General features: G+C 43.9%; 1 protein-coding gene across 1 annotated transcript in view; it reads right to left on the bottom strand.

Annotated features, from left to right (window-relative positions):
* LOC139170080 (transcription factor COE1-like) overlaps positions 1-17,938 on the bottom strand; it is an 87,744-nt gene extending 69,806 nt beyond the window's left edge. Inside the window, 2 exon segments of the mRNA XM_070756829.1 lie at positions 16,269-16,390; positions 17,595-17,938. Coding sequence (XP_070612930.1) covers positions 16,269-16,390; positions 17,595-17,852 — 380 coding nt within the window. The 5' untranslated portion in view covers positions 17,853-17,938.
* Positions 17,939-18,469: the final 531 nt, after the last annotated feature.

Raw genomic sequence — 18,469 nt, 5'->3', positions numbered from 1 at the left:
ACACTTACGACCCATGGCCACGTGACCCAAATTCAGATGCTTAGCAACTGACTCATATTTATAACAGTTGTGGTGTCCACAGGGAGGTCCTTGTTTTGTAACCTTCTGCAAGCAAAGTCAAGCAATGTTCTTGCGGATTTAAATAGTAAGGATGTTGGAGATATTAGCAAGGCCCCTCAGGCAGAGAATGAGGGGATGTTCAAAGGGGAAGTTGTCCTGAATGTCACCAAACCATCAAGTGCAGTTAGTAGAAATAAAAAGAGGACACATTTTCTTGTGGGTGATTCGACTGTTAGAGGTGTTGATTTGGGACAGAGTAAGGACATGGTGAAGTTGCTGAGGTGTCTCCCAGGGGCCACTGCCAGCAGGGACAGGAGGTGGATTACAAACATTGTTAAGACTGTGAGTAAAGGTAATAACATTGATGTGGTGGTGCATCTTGGCACCAATGATTTGTCCCAGAGAAATGTCAATGTAGTAAAAAGAGATTTTCAATGTCTAAGTGTGGAGCTGGGTAAAATAACAGATTCAGTGACTTTCTCAGAGGTGTTACCGGTTTGTGGCCAAGAGGATAAAACAACGTGTATCAGAGAGTTTAATGTGTGGTTAAGGCAGTGGTGTAAAGCTAAAGGTTTTGGCTATGTAAGTCATGATGTCAGTAGGTGGTCTAATAGGGAGTTGTTTAAGAGGGATGGTTTGCATCCATCATACAGAGGTACCCAGGTACTCGGTGAGGAATTCAGAACTTTTTTGGACAGGCATTTAAACTAGGTAAAGGGGACAGAGATGTAACTGATGTGGGTGATTTCTGTCCCCGACCAATGAGGATAAAGCAGTTTTTGGAAGCTCATGAAAAGGGAGCTGCAAATGAAATAGATGTAGTTGTTGATGATAAGGGGCAAACTAATAATGAAAATAATGTTCTTCGGGTAATGTGCACGAATGCTCGAAGCTTGAGCAATAAGCTCTGTGAATTAATGGCCATAATATCTAGAGATAATTTGGACCTGGTTGCCATAACTGAGACATGGTTTAAGGATTCTAGTGAATGGGAAATATCCATACCAGGATATACACTGTATAGGAAGGATAGAATAGAGAGAAGGGGAGGTGGAGTAGCCATTTATAGAAAGTCTAAAAACAACACTAATTCAAAATACATGTCAAGATCTAGAGACTCTCTGGATTTGCATGCAAAATAAAGACGGTTCTGTCATTAGAATTGGGGTGATCTATAGGCCTCCAGGGCAATCTGAGGAATATGGCAACAAGATGGTGGATGAAATTACTCAAATGGCACTAAAGGGAGATATTGTGGTTATGGGTGATTTCAACATGCCTGATGTTGACTGGAATATCCCCAGTGCCCTTACATGCAAAAGTAAGAATATAGTAGAGGCCTTTACAGGAGCAGCTCTGGCACAGCTGGTTAAGACACCAACTAGAGGGGAGAATATTCTAGATTTAGTTTTTACGAATGGGAATTGGGTTTCAGATGTCAAGGTGGGAGAAAATTTAGGTTGCAGTGACCATCTATGTTTGTGGTTTGATGTAAAAACGCATTGTGAGCAATCCTATAATGCAACCAAAGTATTGGATTTCAGAAAAACAAATTTTAATGCAATGGGGGGAATATTTAGATAATGAATTAAAGGGGAGGGATAAAATGGCAGGAGCGAGCACCCAGTGGACTGTATTAAAAAAGGCCATTTTAAAAGCCACTGGACTGTATGTAAGACAAATAACTAAAGGTAAAAGGAAGAAGAAACCGCTATGGTTTAGCAATGATGTAAGGGCTATAGTCAATGAAAAAAAGGCTGCTTATAGGCGGTATAAAGAGTCTGGAAGTATAGCTGATAGGGAGGTATATAAAATGAGACAGAAGGAGGCGAAACAGATAATATATGCTGCTAAAGCCTCAAAAGAGGAAGAAATTGCCAAATCTGTAAAGAAGGGGGATAAAACCTTCTTCAGATATATTAGTGATAAGAAGAAGAAAAACTGCTGCATCACGAAGCTTAGTACCGGGAATAATACATGCATTAATGGGAATAAGGGAGATCGCTGACCATTTCAATAGCTACTTCTGTTCAGTTTTCTCAAAAGACACCGTACAAAATAATACTATGGAGGGATATAGCATTGCTTCCAGCTGTACGGATTCAGCTCCAGTGATCTTAGAAGCTGATGTCTTAGAAGAACTTGAACGATTAAAGATAAATAAGGCAATGGGTCCAGATGGCATCCACCCCAGAGTTCTTAAAGAACTCAGATCTGTCATTACTACCCCCCTGACTGATTTGTTTAACCAATCCTTGTTAACAGGAGAAGTTCCTGAGGATTGGAGAATGGCCAGTGTTGTGCCTATTCACAAGAAGGGCAGTAGAGAAGAAGCTGGTAACTACAGGCCAGTTAGCTTGACATCAGTTGTAGTTAAAATGATGGAGACTCTACTCAAAAAGAGGATAAATCAGCACCTAAAAAATAATAACTTATTGGACCCAAATCAGCATGGCTTTACTGAAGGCAAATCATGTCAGACTAATCTCATTGATTTCTTTGACTATGTCACAAAGGTGTTGGATGAAGGTGGTGCCGTGGATATTGCCTACCTGGACTTCAGCAAAGCCTTTGATACGGTTCCACATAAAGAGCTGATAGATAAATTAGTGAAGATTGGACTTAATCCCTGGATAGTTCAATGGATTTGCAGCTGGCTGAAGCATAGACATCAGAGAGTTATTGTTAATGGAGAGTATTCTGAGCAGAGACAGGTTACAAGCGGTGTGCCACAAGGGTCTGTTCTGGGTCCTCTTCTTTTTAATATGTTTGTGAGTGACATAGGGGAAGGTTTGGTAGGGAAGGTTTGCCTATTTGCCGATGACTCTAAAGTGTGCAATAGGGTTGATATTCCTGGAGGCATATGGTAAATGATTTAGGTTTACTAGATAAATGGTCAAAGCAATGGAAACTGCAGTTTAATGTTTCCAAATGTAAAATAATGCACTTGGGGAAAAGGAATCCTCAATCTGAGTATTGTATTGGCAGTTCTGTGTTAGCAAATACTTCAAAAGAAAAGGATTTAGGGGTAGTGATTTCTGACAGTCTCAAAATGGGTGAACAGTGCAGTCAGGCGGTAGGGAAAGCAAGTAGGATGCTTGGCTGCATAGCTAGAGGTATAACAAGCAGGAAGAGGGAGGTTATGATCCCGCTATATAGAATGCTGGTGAGACCACATTTGGAATACTGTGTTCAGTTCTGGAGACCTCACCTACAAAAAGATATTGACAAAATTGAACGGGTCCAAAGACGGGCTACAAGAATGGTGGAAGGTCTTAAGTATAAAACGTATCAGGAAAGACTTAATGAACTCAATCTGTATAGTCTGGAGGACAGAAGGAAAAGGGGGGACATGATCGAAACATTTAAATATATTAAAGGGTTAAATAAGGTCCAGGAGGGAAGTGTTTTTAATAGGAAAATGAACACAAGAACAAGGGGACACAATCTGAAGTTAGTTGGGGGTAAGATCAAAAGCAACATGAAAAAATATTATTTTACTGAAAGAGTAGTAGATCCTTGGAACAAACTTCCAGCAGACGTGGTAGATAAATCCACAGTAACTGAATTTAAACATGCCTGGGATAAACATATATCCATCCTAAGATAAAATACAGAAAATAGTATAAGGGCAGACTAGATGGACCATGGGGTCTTTTTCTGCCGTCAGACTTCTATGTTTCTATGTTTCTAAGCCAGATTCACTTAACAACTCTGTTACTAATTGAACAACTGCAGCGATTTGTTTAACAACGGTGGAAGAAAGACAGAGGACAGAAATTTTGGACCCAATTGGGGTCGTAAGTCGAGGACTACCTGTACATATCTAATAAATATTATTATTATTATTATTATTATTATTATTATTATTATTATTATTATTATGTCAGTACAACACAGCAAACGAGATCACTATGTTGGATTTCATATTTCATCACCAGTCAGGCGCTTCCCAAGAACCTAGGACTGCGTGATGTAGCGGCGAATTATGTTTGCCGATCCCAGTAAAGTGGCCTTTTGCAATTGACAGGTGGAGATTTTGTCAATTCCGATGGTTTTCAAATGTCCGCTGAGATCCTTTGGCCCTGCGCCCAGCGTGCCAAGGACCACTGGGGCCACTTTCACTGGCTTATGCCAGAGTCGTTGCAGCTCGATTTTTAGATCTTCGTATTTCACTAATTTCTCTAGCTGCTTCTCCTCAATTCTGCTGTCCCCTGGGATTGCGATGTCGATGATCCATACTTTCTTTTTCTCCACAATCACAATGTCTGGTGTGTTATGCTTCAGAATTCGGTCAGTCTGAAGTCGGAAGTCCCACAGTAGTTTTGCTTGCTCATTTTCGACCACTTTTTTGGGCTTATGATCCCACCAGTTCTTTGCCACTGGTAAATGGTAGTTCCGGCACAAGTTCCAGTGGATCATCTGTGCCACAGCATCATGTCTATGCTTGTAGTCAGTCTGTGCAATCTTTTTGCAGCAGCTGAGTATGTGATCAATTGTTTCATCTGTTTCTTTACAGAGTCTGCACTTTGGATCGTCTGTTGATTTTTCAATTCTGGCTTTGACAGCATTTGTTCTAATGGCCTGTTCTTGTGCCGCCAGTATTAGTCCTTCTGTCTCCTTTACTAGCGGCACAAGAACAGGCCATCATCATCATCATTATTATTATTATTATTATTATTATTATTATTATTATTATTATTATTATTATCATCATCATTATTATCATTATGATTATTATTCAGGACCACCCAAACTTTGCACAGTTTAAGCCTTCCTCCACATTTTCACGCCGTAAATCAAAGTCCTCCCCTGACAAATACTGTAATAGGAACCCTTCTTTAAAAGCAAGAATGTTCCCACACCTGCCTGGGAGAGACTGAGTGATTGTGGCTGACAATTCAGCATCAAACTCAAAGCGATTCTGCATTCAGATAAATTCACCCATCCAGCCACGGAATTTAAAGAAATAAATTCCACGCCATTCCCGCCTTACGTTGCTGGATGTCGACCGCCCGAATCTTCCTGACACAAGCAAATCCTCTTTATTCAAATACATGCACCTCCGCGCCACCGAATGCCCGTGTTGGGCTTGGATTTGAATGTTGGTGGCTGATTAAATTATTATTTATTTCTATTTATCAGCTAGGCTCAGCGCTGCTGTCGGTTGCACACACATTACGGACGGAACAAGGGGAAGAAACGCAAGGCACAGCTTGAAGAGAAACAAATATTAACTCTGAATATAGCAGCTCCCAGCTTCTCCCACCCAGGAGAGATCTGCTAATTTTCCCCTGAATTGGAAATCAGATATGAAACATTATAATAAGCACAGGAAGGTGGGCGGCCTCATGTCCAACCCGCCAGGACAGAGATATTCAAGGAATTTTTTTCTTTCTGGATTAAAACTCTACGAAGGCCTTTGGGAGTCTCTTCGAGCTGTTCTCTTTGTTCCGTGAGCTGATTTGCTGGTCAGGTGGACAGAAAGGCCAATTGTATATAAAATAAAACACCCAGCTTTTGTCAAAATAAAGGGAAGAGAATTTAGCTTTAAAAAAAAAAATCTGTCTTTGAATTTTATTGGAAAAGGCCCTGATGTCGGAAAAGATGGAAAGCGAAAGGAGAAGGGGATGGCAAAGGATGAGATGGTTAGATAGTGGAAACCAGCATGGCCCTACAAAGAACACTCTGATAATTGGAAAGACCAAAAGGCCAAGGAGAAAAAGTAGAAATGTTCTGTCGGGCTCTCTGGTAGACTCCTCCCAAAAATTCACAGGTACAAATTTCAGACACACACACATTCGAAAATTCAAAACAATGTTCTTTATAATGAAAATTCACTTAAACCAAGCCCTATTTTGGGATAGCCAAGAGCACTCGTCTCCAAACAAACTGGTAATTTGTACAAGTCCCTTATCAGTTCTGAGATACTTAGCTTGCAGCTGTGAGGCAATTCACAGTCCTTCTTCTTTCACAAACTGAAACACACTTGGCTCTGGTTTAGTTTCAAAGCGGGGAAACATCAGCACACAAAAGGTCAAAGTCAGTAAAGCAGTCATGAAACACAACGATCAGATAATCCTCCACAATGGCCAAACCCACAGGCTGCTCTTTATAGCAGCCTCACTAATGACCACAGTCCCACCCAACCACAGGTGGCCTCATTTTCTTTGATAATAATCTCTCAGTTGTTGCTGCCTATGCATCGCTCTCCGCATGCGTGGCTGTATCATTAACTCTTGTTCTGAATCCAAGGAGGAGCTAGAGAATTGATCTCCTTCTGAGCTGTCTGCCACACTCTCCTCCTCCCTGTCACTCATGTCTTCTTGGTCAGAGGAGCCTTCATCAGCAGATTCCACTGGGGGCAAAACAGGCCTGCAGCATGTGGATGTCTCCCCCACATCCACAGTCCTTGGGGCAGGAGCTGGGCCAGAGCTAACCACAACAAGAAAGAAGAGTACATAACAAAGAAAGAATAGCAGCAAACAACCCTGAGCCTGCAAAAATGAAGTCAGGAAAGCTAAGACTCAAAATGAACTAAGGCTTGCAAGAAAAGTAAACATATACCAACATATTCTACCTATTAATGACTACTTCACCTTCAACCGCAACAACACACGGGCACGAAATCGATTTAAACTAAATGTTAACCGCTCCAAACTCGACTGCAGAAAATACGACTTCAGCAACAGAGTAATCAACGCCTGGAATGCACTATCCGACTCTGTGGTTTTTACTCCTAACCCCAAAACCTTTAACCTTAGATTGTCTACAACTGACCTCTCCCTCTTTCTTTTTTTTTTGATAAACTTTATTAATTTTCATAAAAACTAACATAGAAACAAACAAACACACATTTAACATAAAAGTGGGGTTGCAATTCCCCCTCTTATCATAGAAGTCACTTTTCCATACAGAAAGGAAAATACAGTATTAATACCTTAAGTCAACTTATTAATTTAAGTGAAAAAAAAGACATTTTGTTTAACCTTATACAGTGGAACCCCGACATAAGAGCTGCTCTACTTAAGAGCAACTCGAGATAAGAGCTGGGAGGGGAGAGATATTTGTGTTCTACTTACAAGCCCAAATTCGAGACACAAGCGCCAAGGAGCTGTCTCCTGAAGCCAAACGCTAACTTCCGCGTTCGGCTTCAGGAGACAGCTGCGAAGCGGCGCGCGTGTTTTAAAAGGTTGCAGCCGGCCTGGGGGGCTCGGGGGGGTGCTTGCAGCTTTCTTTCTTGCTCTTTTTCTTTCTCTCTTTTACCTTCCCTTCCTCTATTTCTTCTTTTCTTTCTCCTTCCCACCTTCTTCCCTCCCTCCCTCCCTTCACTCATTCCTCTCTTACTCTCCCCTTTCATAAGTTTCCTTGCTTCCTTCCTCTGTTCCTGTCCCTTCCCTCTTTCCTTCCTTCCTTCCCACCCTCCGTCCATTCATTCACCCATTCCTCTCTTGATCGCTTAAAGCCGGTACCTGGTGCAAAAAGGGTTGGGGACCTCTGTCCTACAGGATTGGGTGGCAGAGAAGTTGAACATATGTAAATTTAAAAGTTTAAGAAAGTTTACAAGTTAAGTGAAAGAAACTTCATTATTCATTTATATGTACATGTACATTTCTTCATTAAAAACATGTCTTTCTGCATAATTTAGACTAACTTTGTGAGTTTTTTGAGGGCTGGAACCAATTAAAATTATTTACATTAATTCCTATGGGGAAAAGTCGTTCGAGATAAGAGCTGCTCGACTTAAGAGCCCAGGTCCGGAACGAATTAAACTCGTATCTCGAGGTACCACTGTATTAAAAAAACCTTCACATAAAAACAAGATAAAACACATAAAATTTAATCCATAACACTACCACTACAATTCTCAGACATATTTACTTCTTATTATTATTTATCCATATATATACACTTTATTCTAAATCTCATAAAATTCTGATTCCTCTTGGTTGTTTAACCGTCTTGTCATCATATCCTCTTTCTAAGAGGTCTGTAAGGGGCGTGCATAAGCGCACCACTGTGCCTACCGTCCCTGTCCTATTGCCTTCTATCGCTGCTTTTTATCATTACTTATCTAATGTTTTATTTGTACAAATTACCACCCTATAAATTGTTTGACAAACAAACAAACAAATAAATAATCTCAAAGCTTCTTTCAATATGTGAAAAACAAGAGAAAAAGTCAAGGGAATCATTGGACAATTAATGGGATAAGCTGAGAAGGTGACGATCAACAGGGAGAAAGTATACTACTCAAAAAAAATAAAGGGAACACTCAAAGAATTGGGAATGCTCCTTCAACACGGGATGTTTTTAAGAAGAGATGGGACAACCATGTGTCTGAAATGGTGAAGGGTTTCTGCTTGAGCAGCGGGTTGGACTAGATGACCTCCAAGGTTCCTTCCAACTCTGTTATTCTGTAGTTCTGTTATTCTGATAGTGTTGTGGAGACGACGGACATGAATTTGGGCAAAATCTGGGAGATAGTGGAGCACAAGGAGGCCTGGCGTGTTCTGGGCCACGATGTTGCAAATAGTTGGACATAATAGTTGGACATAACATAAATGTCATGCATGGTGTGATTGGGTTGTCTGATTGAGTAATATATAGGGTTTTAGCTATAGCTTTAAATGTATTATATTTGTTTTGCACACTTTGTTTCTATATTTATTCTGAGAGCTGCCCTGAGTTTTTGGAGAAGGCTGGCATACAAATATAATAATAATAATAATAATAATAATAATAATAATAATAACAACAACAACAACAACAACAGGAACAACAATAATAACAACAACAATAAAAATAACAACAACAACAACAACAACACCAGCAACAACAACAATGTGACTGAACAATAACAACAACCCATCTGGCTTTCAAAGGAAGTTCAATCGATGGTGCTGTCTCTCAATCTGCAAATTCAGCTAGGTTTTGCTGAGGAACCTTATTTAGCTCTGCAACTGAAGCACCCACCTACTTGTTTCTCACCTGACTGGGTGGAGAAAAAACACAGAACCCAAAAGAGAAAGAGAGATAGATTGATAGAAGGAAAGAAAATAAATAGATGATAAAAGTCTGAATCGGAATGAAGGAAGAACGAAAGTCGGACTGATTTACTTAGATAAATCTAGAAAAGATTATGATGAGGATTTTTTTTTAAAGGTAGATAGATGATAGATAGATAGATAGATAGATAGATAGATAGATAGATAGAGATAGATAGATAGATAGATAGAGATAGATAGATGATAGATAGATGATAGATAGATAGATAGATAGGAAGGTAGTTAGGTAGGTTGGTAGGTAGGTTGGTAGGCAGGCAGACAGAGAGGCAGACAGACAGGAATGAATAGATAGACAGCAGACAGACAGACAGACAGACAGACAGATAGATAGAAATAGATAGGAATGAATAGATAGATAGACAGACAGATAGAAATAGTAGGAATGAATAGATAGATAGACAGACAAACAGACAGACAGACAGACAGACAGACAGGAATAGATAGATAGATAGATAGATAGATAGATAGACAGATAGAAATAGTAGGAATGGATAGATAGATAGATAGATAGATAGATAGATAGATAGATAGATAGACAGACAGACAGATAGAAATAGATAGGAATGAATATATATATATATATATATATATATATATAGATAGATAGATAGATAGATAGATAGATAGATAGATAGATAGATACATAGATAGATAGACAGACAGATAGAAATAGGAATGAATAGATAGATAGATAGATAGATAGATAGATAGAAATAGAAAGAAATAGATAGATAGGAATGAATAGATTGAAAGATAGATCGACAGATAGACAGACAGAGAGACGGATGGATGGATGGAAGGTAGGTAGGTAGGAAAAGAGAGAGGGATAGGGAGAGAAGTGAGATAGGCAGGCAGGCAAAGGTTTCTATCCTAGCCAACAGGGGGGGAAAAGAGGAAAAAATAATAATAATGCAGTGGTGCTTCTTTCTGAATGAATTCAGCCCAGATGGTTCAAACAAGAATGAGGACTATTTCAAAAATGTGGAGGCTCGTAATGGCCCACCACTGCCTTTTTCCAGAGTGACTCCTTGGAAAGTCAGATTCCACTTAGCAATTGGAAAGCTTCGCCCCAGAGCAAAAGCTGGGCAAAGGGAAATATTGGCAGGACCGTCTGGTCTTGGGAGAAACACCACAGAAACAGGCCCTGCCTCTGTTGTCTCCTTCTCCTTCTGCCTTCCACCTTTCCAAACCTCAGGATCTTCCCCACCACCACCACTCAAAAAATGTCCTTCAAAGCCAGACAAAAAAGGGCACATATCAATGAAAGAATAGAAGAAAGATATAGGGGTAAAGTCTTCGGAGAGGGGCGGCATACAAATCTAATAAATTGAATTGAAACTGAATTGAATAGAAGAGAAGATATATGGGATATAGGAGAGCAATAGGACAAGGGACGGAAGGCACTCTAGTGCACTTGTACTCGCCCTTTACTGATCTCTTAGGAATCTGGAGAGGTCAACCATGGATAATCTAAGGGTAAAGTGTTGGGGGTTTGGGGATGACACTACAGAGTCCGGTAATGAGTTCCCCACTTCGACAACTCGGTTACTGAAGTCGTATTTTTTACAGTCAAGTTGGAAGCGGTTAATATTAAGTTTAAATCTGTTGCGTGCTCTTGTGTTGTTGTGGTTGAAGCCGAAGTAGTCGCCGACAGGCAGGACGTTGCAGCATATGATCTTGTGGGCAATACTTAGATCTTGTTTAAGGCGTCTTAGTTCTAAACTTTTTAGGCCCAGGATTGAAAGTCTACTTTCGTAGGGAATTCTGTTTCGAGTGGAGGAATGAAGGGCTCTTCTGGTGAAGTATCTTTGGACATTTTCAAGGGTGTTAATGTCTGAGGTGCGATATGGGTTCCAGACATGAGCTGTTATCGAGGATGGGTCTGGCAAAAGTTTTGTAAGCTCTGGTAAATAGTCCTGCCCTGGCTCAGAGACCTGGACCGCAGTCTAGAAACCGGTTGCACACTGAAAAAAAGAACCCGATTAAAACTCCCAGCGGCAGTGGGATAGGTAGCTTCAGGCAAATGCGCCCGGCCTTTGGCTAGTGTTGGTTGAAGACCAGAGACCAGTAGAACTGCACGGCTTTGGGAGTTGAAGGGTCACATTTTGCTGTGCGCTCATCCTGATGGGGCAGGCAGCTCTGGGATGGACGGTGTGCAGAATATATAGGAAAAGAAAGGAATATCCTTTGCAACAACTCAAGAGAAGCAGCACAAGATCAGAAGACTTGGGTCGAGCTGGTCCACAGAATCACCAAGAGTCTGACACGACTGACTGGATGTCTTCTTTATTATTATTATTATTATTATTATTATTATTATTATTATTATTATTATTATTATTATTGTTTCGTTGTTGTTGTTGTTGTTATTATTATTATTATTATTATTATTAATTAGATTTGTATGCTGCCCCTCTCCGAGGACTCAGAGCAGCTCACAACAAAAATACCATGTCACAAATCCAATATATTAAAACACATTAAAGCCCATTATTTAAAAAAGCATACACTCAAACAGACCGTCTTCCTCATCATTATCATCATCTTTTGGAACATGCCTCTGTAACTTGTTGCTTGTATCCTTAAGATTTTTATTAATATTGATTGTTTCTTCATTGCTTATTTGACCTATGACAATCATTAAGCGTTGTACCACATGATTCTTGACAAATGTGTCTTTTTCTTTTATGTACACTGAGAGCATCTGCACCAAAGACAAATCCCTTGTGTGTCCAATCACACTTGGCCAATAAAGAATTCGAAAACAAAGAATTCTAGTCCCGATCCTGGGTGATAATGACGGCCTGTGATTTTTCTTGCTACCTACTACCTTATATGATTGGAGAGTAACAGAATAACAGAGTTGGAAGGGACCTTGGAGGTCTGTTAGTCCAGCCCCCTCCTCAGCCAAGAGACCCTACACCATTTCTGACAAATGGTTCTCCAATCTCTCCATTCAGTGATGGAGCACTCACAACTTCTGGTGGCATAGAAACATAGAAGATTGACGGCAGAAAAAGACCTCCTGGTCCATCTCGTCTGCCCTTATACTATTTTCTGTATTTTATCTTAGGATGGATCTATGTTTATCCCAGGCAGGTTTACATTCAGTTACTGTGGATTTATCTACCACGTCTGCTGGAAGTTTGTTCCAAGGATCTACTACTCTTTCAGTCAAATAATATTTTCTCGTGTTGCTTTTGACCTTTCCCCCAACTAACTTCAGATTGTGTCCCCTTGTTCTTGTGTTCACTTTCCTATTAAAAACACTTCCCTCCTGGACCTTATTTAAGCCTCTGACATATTTAAATGTTTCGATCATGTCCCCACTTTTCCTTCTGTCCTCCAGACTACACAGATGGAGTTCCTTAAGTCTTTCCTGATAGGTTTTATGCTTAAGACCTTCCGCCATTCTTGTAGCCCGTCTTTGGACCCGTTCAAAGACGGGCTACAAGTCTTTCCACTGATTAATTGTTCCAACTGAAACTTCTCAGTTTCCATCCATTGTTTCTTGTCTTACTTTTTGGTGTTTTGGAAAATAATTTGTTTTCTTTCTCCGATTGTTTCTATCGGTCTGTTTCTTTCACCAGAAAATAATTTGATACCAGAAAAGTCTGTTTATTTTTTCCTCCTCACAAGAGAATACAAATGATATATATTTTTTGTTGTTTGTTTATTGTCATTGTCAATATTGTTTATTGTATTTAATTATTATAATATTATTATTTTTGCCTCTATATGTTTTGTTTTGTATATTTTCTTTTTATGTTTTGTAAATGTGTAGATGTATATGTATATTTTAAATTAATACAAATTATTATTTTAAAAAAAAAGGAAAATAATTTGACCTCCCTTTAGTTTTTGTAGGAGCCCCCCAAATATTGGAACAATGCCATCATGTCATCCCTGGTCCTTCTTTTCATTAGAGTAGATGTACCCAATTCCCGCAACCGGTCTTTGTATATTTTAGCCTCTGGTCTCCTAATCCACTTCGTGGCTCTTCTCTGCACTCTTTGTAGAGTCTCAATTTTTAATATCGCAGCCACTAAAACGGGGTGTAATATTCCAGGTACTGAATATTAAGTGGTACAGCTGCCCAAAGACTTGAAATATTTGTGCGTGGCGGGAGGGAAAGAGAGCGCTGAAAGAATTGGATCAATTACAGAATTGATTGGACCATGAGCAAAAACGCTGGTGGGTTTAAGAATTGCGTTGCGGGATTCCTCCATGGGGGCCCGTTTTCAGAGTCGGTCCAAGGAGGATCCAGGCCTCATGTCCCATCATCCAGCTCAAACAGATTGGGAAGGCTGGTGATGAGATGATGGAGCTGTGAACTTGGGAGATATGATAGCGGCCCTGCAATATTTGAGGGGTTATACCCCCCAAAAGAGGGGGGCAACCTCTTCTCCAAAGCACCAGAAAGAACGGATGGAAACTATTGAAGCAGAGAATCTCCTGATCTCATGTATCATATATCTTTTCTTCCTTTCATATATCTTCTCCTCTACTTTTACATCCTTTCTTTATATATAATACCTCATGTCTATCCTCTTCAATATGTATTGTGTATTGGACAAAATAAATAAAATAAATAAATAAATAAAATAAATAAATAAATAAAATCAACCTAGAACTAAGGAGGAATCTGTTTGGTTTTTATTATAATGGGTTTTTAATTGTTTTTAGTATTGGATTATTATTATATGCTGTCTTATTATTGGTGTTAGCCACCCCGAGTCTTCGGAGAGGGGCGGCATACAAATCCAATAAGTAAGTAAGTAAGTAAGTAAGTAAGTAAGTAAGTAAGTAAGTAAGTAAATAAATATCTTAATTAGCCAGTGGAACAACCTGCCTCCAGAAGTTGTTGGTGCTCCATCATTGGAGGTTTTTAAGAAGAGACTGGACAACCGTTACATCCAGAATTGTATACGCTTTTGTGCTTGAGCAATGGGTTGAGCTAGAAGACCGCCAAGGTCCCTTCCAACACTGATATTCTATGAACTGGCCGATGCCAAGATTCAATTCTGTGGAAATATTGGGAGGGGGGATTTGTTGGGAAGGGGACGTTCATCTTCCTCTCGCTCCTCCTTCATTAGCTATGCAACCTAATCCCGATTTCCTTTGTTTAGCCAAGCTGAACTCCGTGGCAAGCAAGATTGGGTGTCAAAGGTCAGGGGACATTTCCGATCGATAGGAAATCAATTTGAAATCCAAAGGAGCTAACCCTCCTACTCGTCAAGTCCTGAGAGAAATCATTCATTCCACCCTCGTTTATTGACAAGCAGGAAGAGGCCGATAGAAAGCAAGACCGAAAGGGAGGTGGATTTGTGATGCCGACAAAGTCCAACAACCAAGATATAGATGGGTGGATGGATGGATGGATGAATAGATAGATCCTTTTGTTGTTTTAGAAACATAGAAGAAGACCGACGGCAGAAAAAGACCTCATGGTCCATCTAGTCTGCCCTTATACTATTTTCTGTGTTTTATCTTAGGATGAATATATGTTTATCCCAGGCATGTTTAAATTCAGTTACTGTGGATTTACCAACCACGTCTGCTGGGAGTTTGTTCCAAGGATCTACTACTCTTTCAGTAAAATAATATTTTCTCACGTTGCTCTTGATCTTTCCCCCAACTAACTTCAGATTGTGTCCCCTTGTTCTTGGGTTCACTTTCCTACTAAAAACACTTCCCTCCTGGACCTTATTTAACCCTTTAACATATTTAAATGTTTCGATCATGTCCCCCCTTTTCCTTCTGTCCTCCAGACTCTACAGATTGAGTTCATGAAGTCTTTCCTGATACGTTTTATGCTTAAGACCTTCCACCGTTCTTGTAGCCCGTCTTTGGACCCGTTCAATTTTGTCAATATCTTTTTGTAGGTGAGGTCTCCAGAACTGAACACAGTATTATTCCAAATGTGGGCTCACCAGCGCTCTATATAAGGGGATCACAATCTCCCTCTTCCTGCTTGTGATACCTCTAGCTATGCAGCCAAGCATCCTACTTGCTTTTCCTACCACCCGACCACAGTGCTCACCCATTTTGAGACTGTCAGAAATCACTACCCCTAAATCCTTCTCTTCTGAGGTTTTTGCTAACACAGAACTGCCAATGCAATACTCAGATTGAGGATTCCTTTTCCCCAAGTGCATTATTTTACATTTGGAAACATTAAACTGCAGTTTCCATTGCTTTGACCAGAACAATAATTAAAGCTACAGAGTTTCTTGAGATATACACTGCTCAAACAAACAAACAAAGGGAACACTCAGACAACACAATATAATTCCAAGTCAATCCAACTTCTGTGAAATCAAACTGTCCCCTTAGGAAGCAACGCTGATTGACAATCAATTTCACCTGCTGTTGTGCACACTCAGGTTTGTACAAAGTATTCAAGGAGAATATTTCATTCATTCAGATCTAGGATGGGGTCTTTTATTTTTTTGAGCAGTATATATTTATATTTTTTGAAAAAGGAACTTTAGAAGACAGCTGGAAAGTTGAGGGGAAGAAAAAAAACCCTGTTGGGTGGTTACTAAAGGAGTTACTCAGCCTGAACTCTTTCTAGCCACTCTTTCTAGGCTTATTTTACTTTCGAGGAACGTTTCCCAACTCACACCCCGAAAGAAGCATCACACCAGCCACCTCGGAGTCATCTTCGCACAACAACTGTCTTCTCATCTCCTGCAGGGACCAACACAGCACCTACACAACTGCTTGCTCCGTTGAGTATTTCGAGAGGGGTGGAACAGGGGGGTCAACCGCTTAGCCCAAATGCCCAGGACAAGGGGGAGTGAGTGCTGACCCTCTCAATTCCCCCCCCACAACATCCTTTGCACCCACTCAATCAAGCCTCAATTACAAGCGGAGCAAATCAACATTCTTGGCTTGTTCTTCCACTTCCAGATCAGGTTCCCACCTTGAAGGTGAGAGGGGCAGCCCTTGGGTTATTTATGTTTGGGTCACCTGGAGGGAGGCACCCTCCCCTGCCCTGACCCTCAACCTCCTCCCGCAGAAGGAGGAGGCAACCCAAAGGATCCCTAAAACCAGAGGGGAAACTGAGGCAGGGAGCAAGGATGGGGTGAACGGAAGGAGGATTTCGGGGTAGAGGTTCAGTCCCTCGTGTCCTACCTTTGCAGAGCCGTGTGGGCATCCAGGACACCAGTGGTTTGCATCCAAGACCGGACGGCCGAGAGTCCCCCTCCGGCCAGAGGCTCTTCTTTCATGGTCAGCCCCCCTCTGGCCAGGCTCTCCTGGAGGGAGAACATCAAGGCGGCGTTTTACCTCTGCCTCCAGAGGGGTGTGTGTGTGTTTGTGTGTGTGTGTGTGTGTGTGTGTGGCGGGTGGGCTCCTGTGTGCCGCCCTCCTACCAATCCCAGCCCCCTCCCTCCAGCACAGGTGTGGGGGGGAGCTCGTTGGGGAGGAAGAAAAGTTTGGGGTCTTTCCGTGGCCAGTGATGGGACGCGGTCCAGAGAGAGACTTGGAAGGGGAGACCCCCAGCCCAGCCTGGGGCAGGGAGCAAAGAGGGGCTGCCCAGGCGCCACCAGGTGTCCCGGTGACAATCAGGGATGCTCTGCTGGCTTCCTCGGTGGGGAGAGGCTGGAGGAATCAGAGAGCCAGGAGCCCCCAGGGAGGGAGGGAGGGAGGGAGGGGAAGGGCGGGGGGCAGGAGGAGGAGGAGGGCGGCAGGCAAGCAGGCAGGGCTACTCCAGGGGCCACGGGGACCACCTGAGTGGAGTGCCTTGGGGATGCGGAGCCGGGGGCCGCCAGAGGTGAGTGGGATGCAGGGGGGGCTGTGGGGAAAGGGGGGGCTAAGGAGAAGAGAGGGGCAGGGGAGGAGGGGCTGGAGGGGGCAGGGGGGGTTGGAGGAAGTGAGTGGGGCTGGAGGAGAATGGGGGTCTGGAGGGGCGGGGACGAGGGGGATGGAGGAGAATGAGGGTTTGGGGGGAGGGGGTTGGAGGAGAGAGGAGGCCTGGGGGGGGGAGAGTGGAGAGTAGGGGGCTGGAGAGGACAGGGGGGTTGGAGGAAGTGAGCGGGGGGGGGGCTGGAGGAGAGGGGAGGTCTGGAGGGGAGGGGGGAAGGGGGTTTAGATGGAGAATGGGGACTTGGGGGAGAAGAGGAAGGAGTAGGGGTCAGAGGGGGCTTGGAGTAGAGAGGGGAGGGGGAAGGGGGTTTAGAGGAGAATGGGGGCTTGGGGGGAGGGGGGGCTGGAGGGAGAAGAGGGGGGAGTTGGGGGCTGGAGAGGAGAGGGGGGTTGGAGGAAGTGAGTGGGGGCTGGAGGAGAGGGGGGGTCTGGGAGGAGCAGTGGGAGGGGGGGCCTGGAGAGGAGTCAAAAGAGGAAAAGTTGGGACGGGGGGGGGGCGTCCTGGCTGAGCAAAGGTGGGGTGTGGGGGGCGGCGGAGGGCGCTGGGGTCCCCCCTCCCTCCTCTCCCTCCCTGTGTCCGGCTGCGGACTTTACCGGGGCCAGGGGCTGGGGGCCGCGCCGTCCGGGGCTCCTTCCTCCTCCTCCTCCTCCTCCGCCCCCCCCATGAGCCGGCAGGAGCAGGAGCAGCAGCCGCCGCCGCGGGTCCCCGGGGAGCAGCCCGCCGGCCGGAGCGCCCGACGCCCGCAGACGCCTCCGCCTCCTCCGCCTGCGCCTCCGCTGCTGCTGCCCGCCGTCTTGCTCCCCTTCCTCCTCCTCGTCCTCGTCCTCCTCCTCGTCCGGCAGCAGGAGCATGAGGAGGGCGAGCCAGTGGGGCGCGGGGCCGGGCGCCGCTTCCAGCCGCAGCGGGTCGGGGCCGCCACCGCCGCCTCCTCCGGCCGGGCCGAGCCGGGCCATGCCGCCTCCCTCCGCCTCCCCAGGGAGGAGGGGGCTGCAGCCACCGGGCCGAGCAGGCTGACATCATCCGGGGAGGGGCGGACGCCAGGGGACGGACGCAGGCGGCGGCGGCGGCGGGGATGACCGCGGGAGGGGCGCGCTGGGCTCGGACCCCCCAAGCCCTCCCCGGGCATCGCTCCCCCATCACCCCCACATCCCCAGCCCCTCAAAGTCCCCCCCTCTCCCGCCCTCCAAGCCTCTCCGTCCCCCGAGAGCCCCCTTCGTGGGGCCCCATCCGCAGCCCCCCCTCCTCTCCCCTCCATCGCCTCTCCCCTTTCCTCCTGGGAGCTCAGTCTCCCCCTTTGCATTCAGACCGCCCCCCAAGAGACCCGGGGCCAAGTTAGGAGCACAGATTCACAAAAAGAAAGGGGAGGGACCCAGGAGGTCATCCATTCCAGCCCCCACCACCCAAAGCAGGGGAACCCTAAACACCGTTTCTGACACGGAAGATGCAGGTCAGAGTAGGGCCAGGGGGA

This window comes from Erythrolamprus reginae, chromosome 7 (genome assembly GCF_031021105.1).
Source record: "Erythrolamprus reginae isolate rEryReg1 chromosome 7, rEryReg1.hap1, whole genome shotgun sequence".
NCBI classification, from domain to species: Eukaryota; Metazoa; Chordata; class Lepidosauria; order Squamata; family Dipsadidae; genus Erythrolamprus; species Erythrolamprus reginae.
The sequence above is the reverse complement of the archived record's forward strand: the minus strand, read 5'-3'. Positions and strand labels throughout refer to the sequence as shown.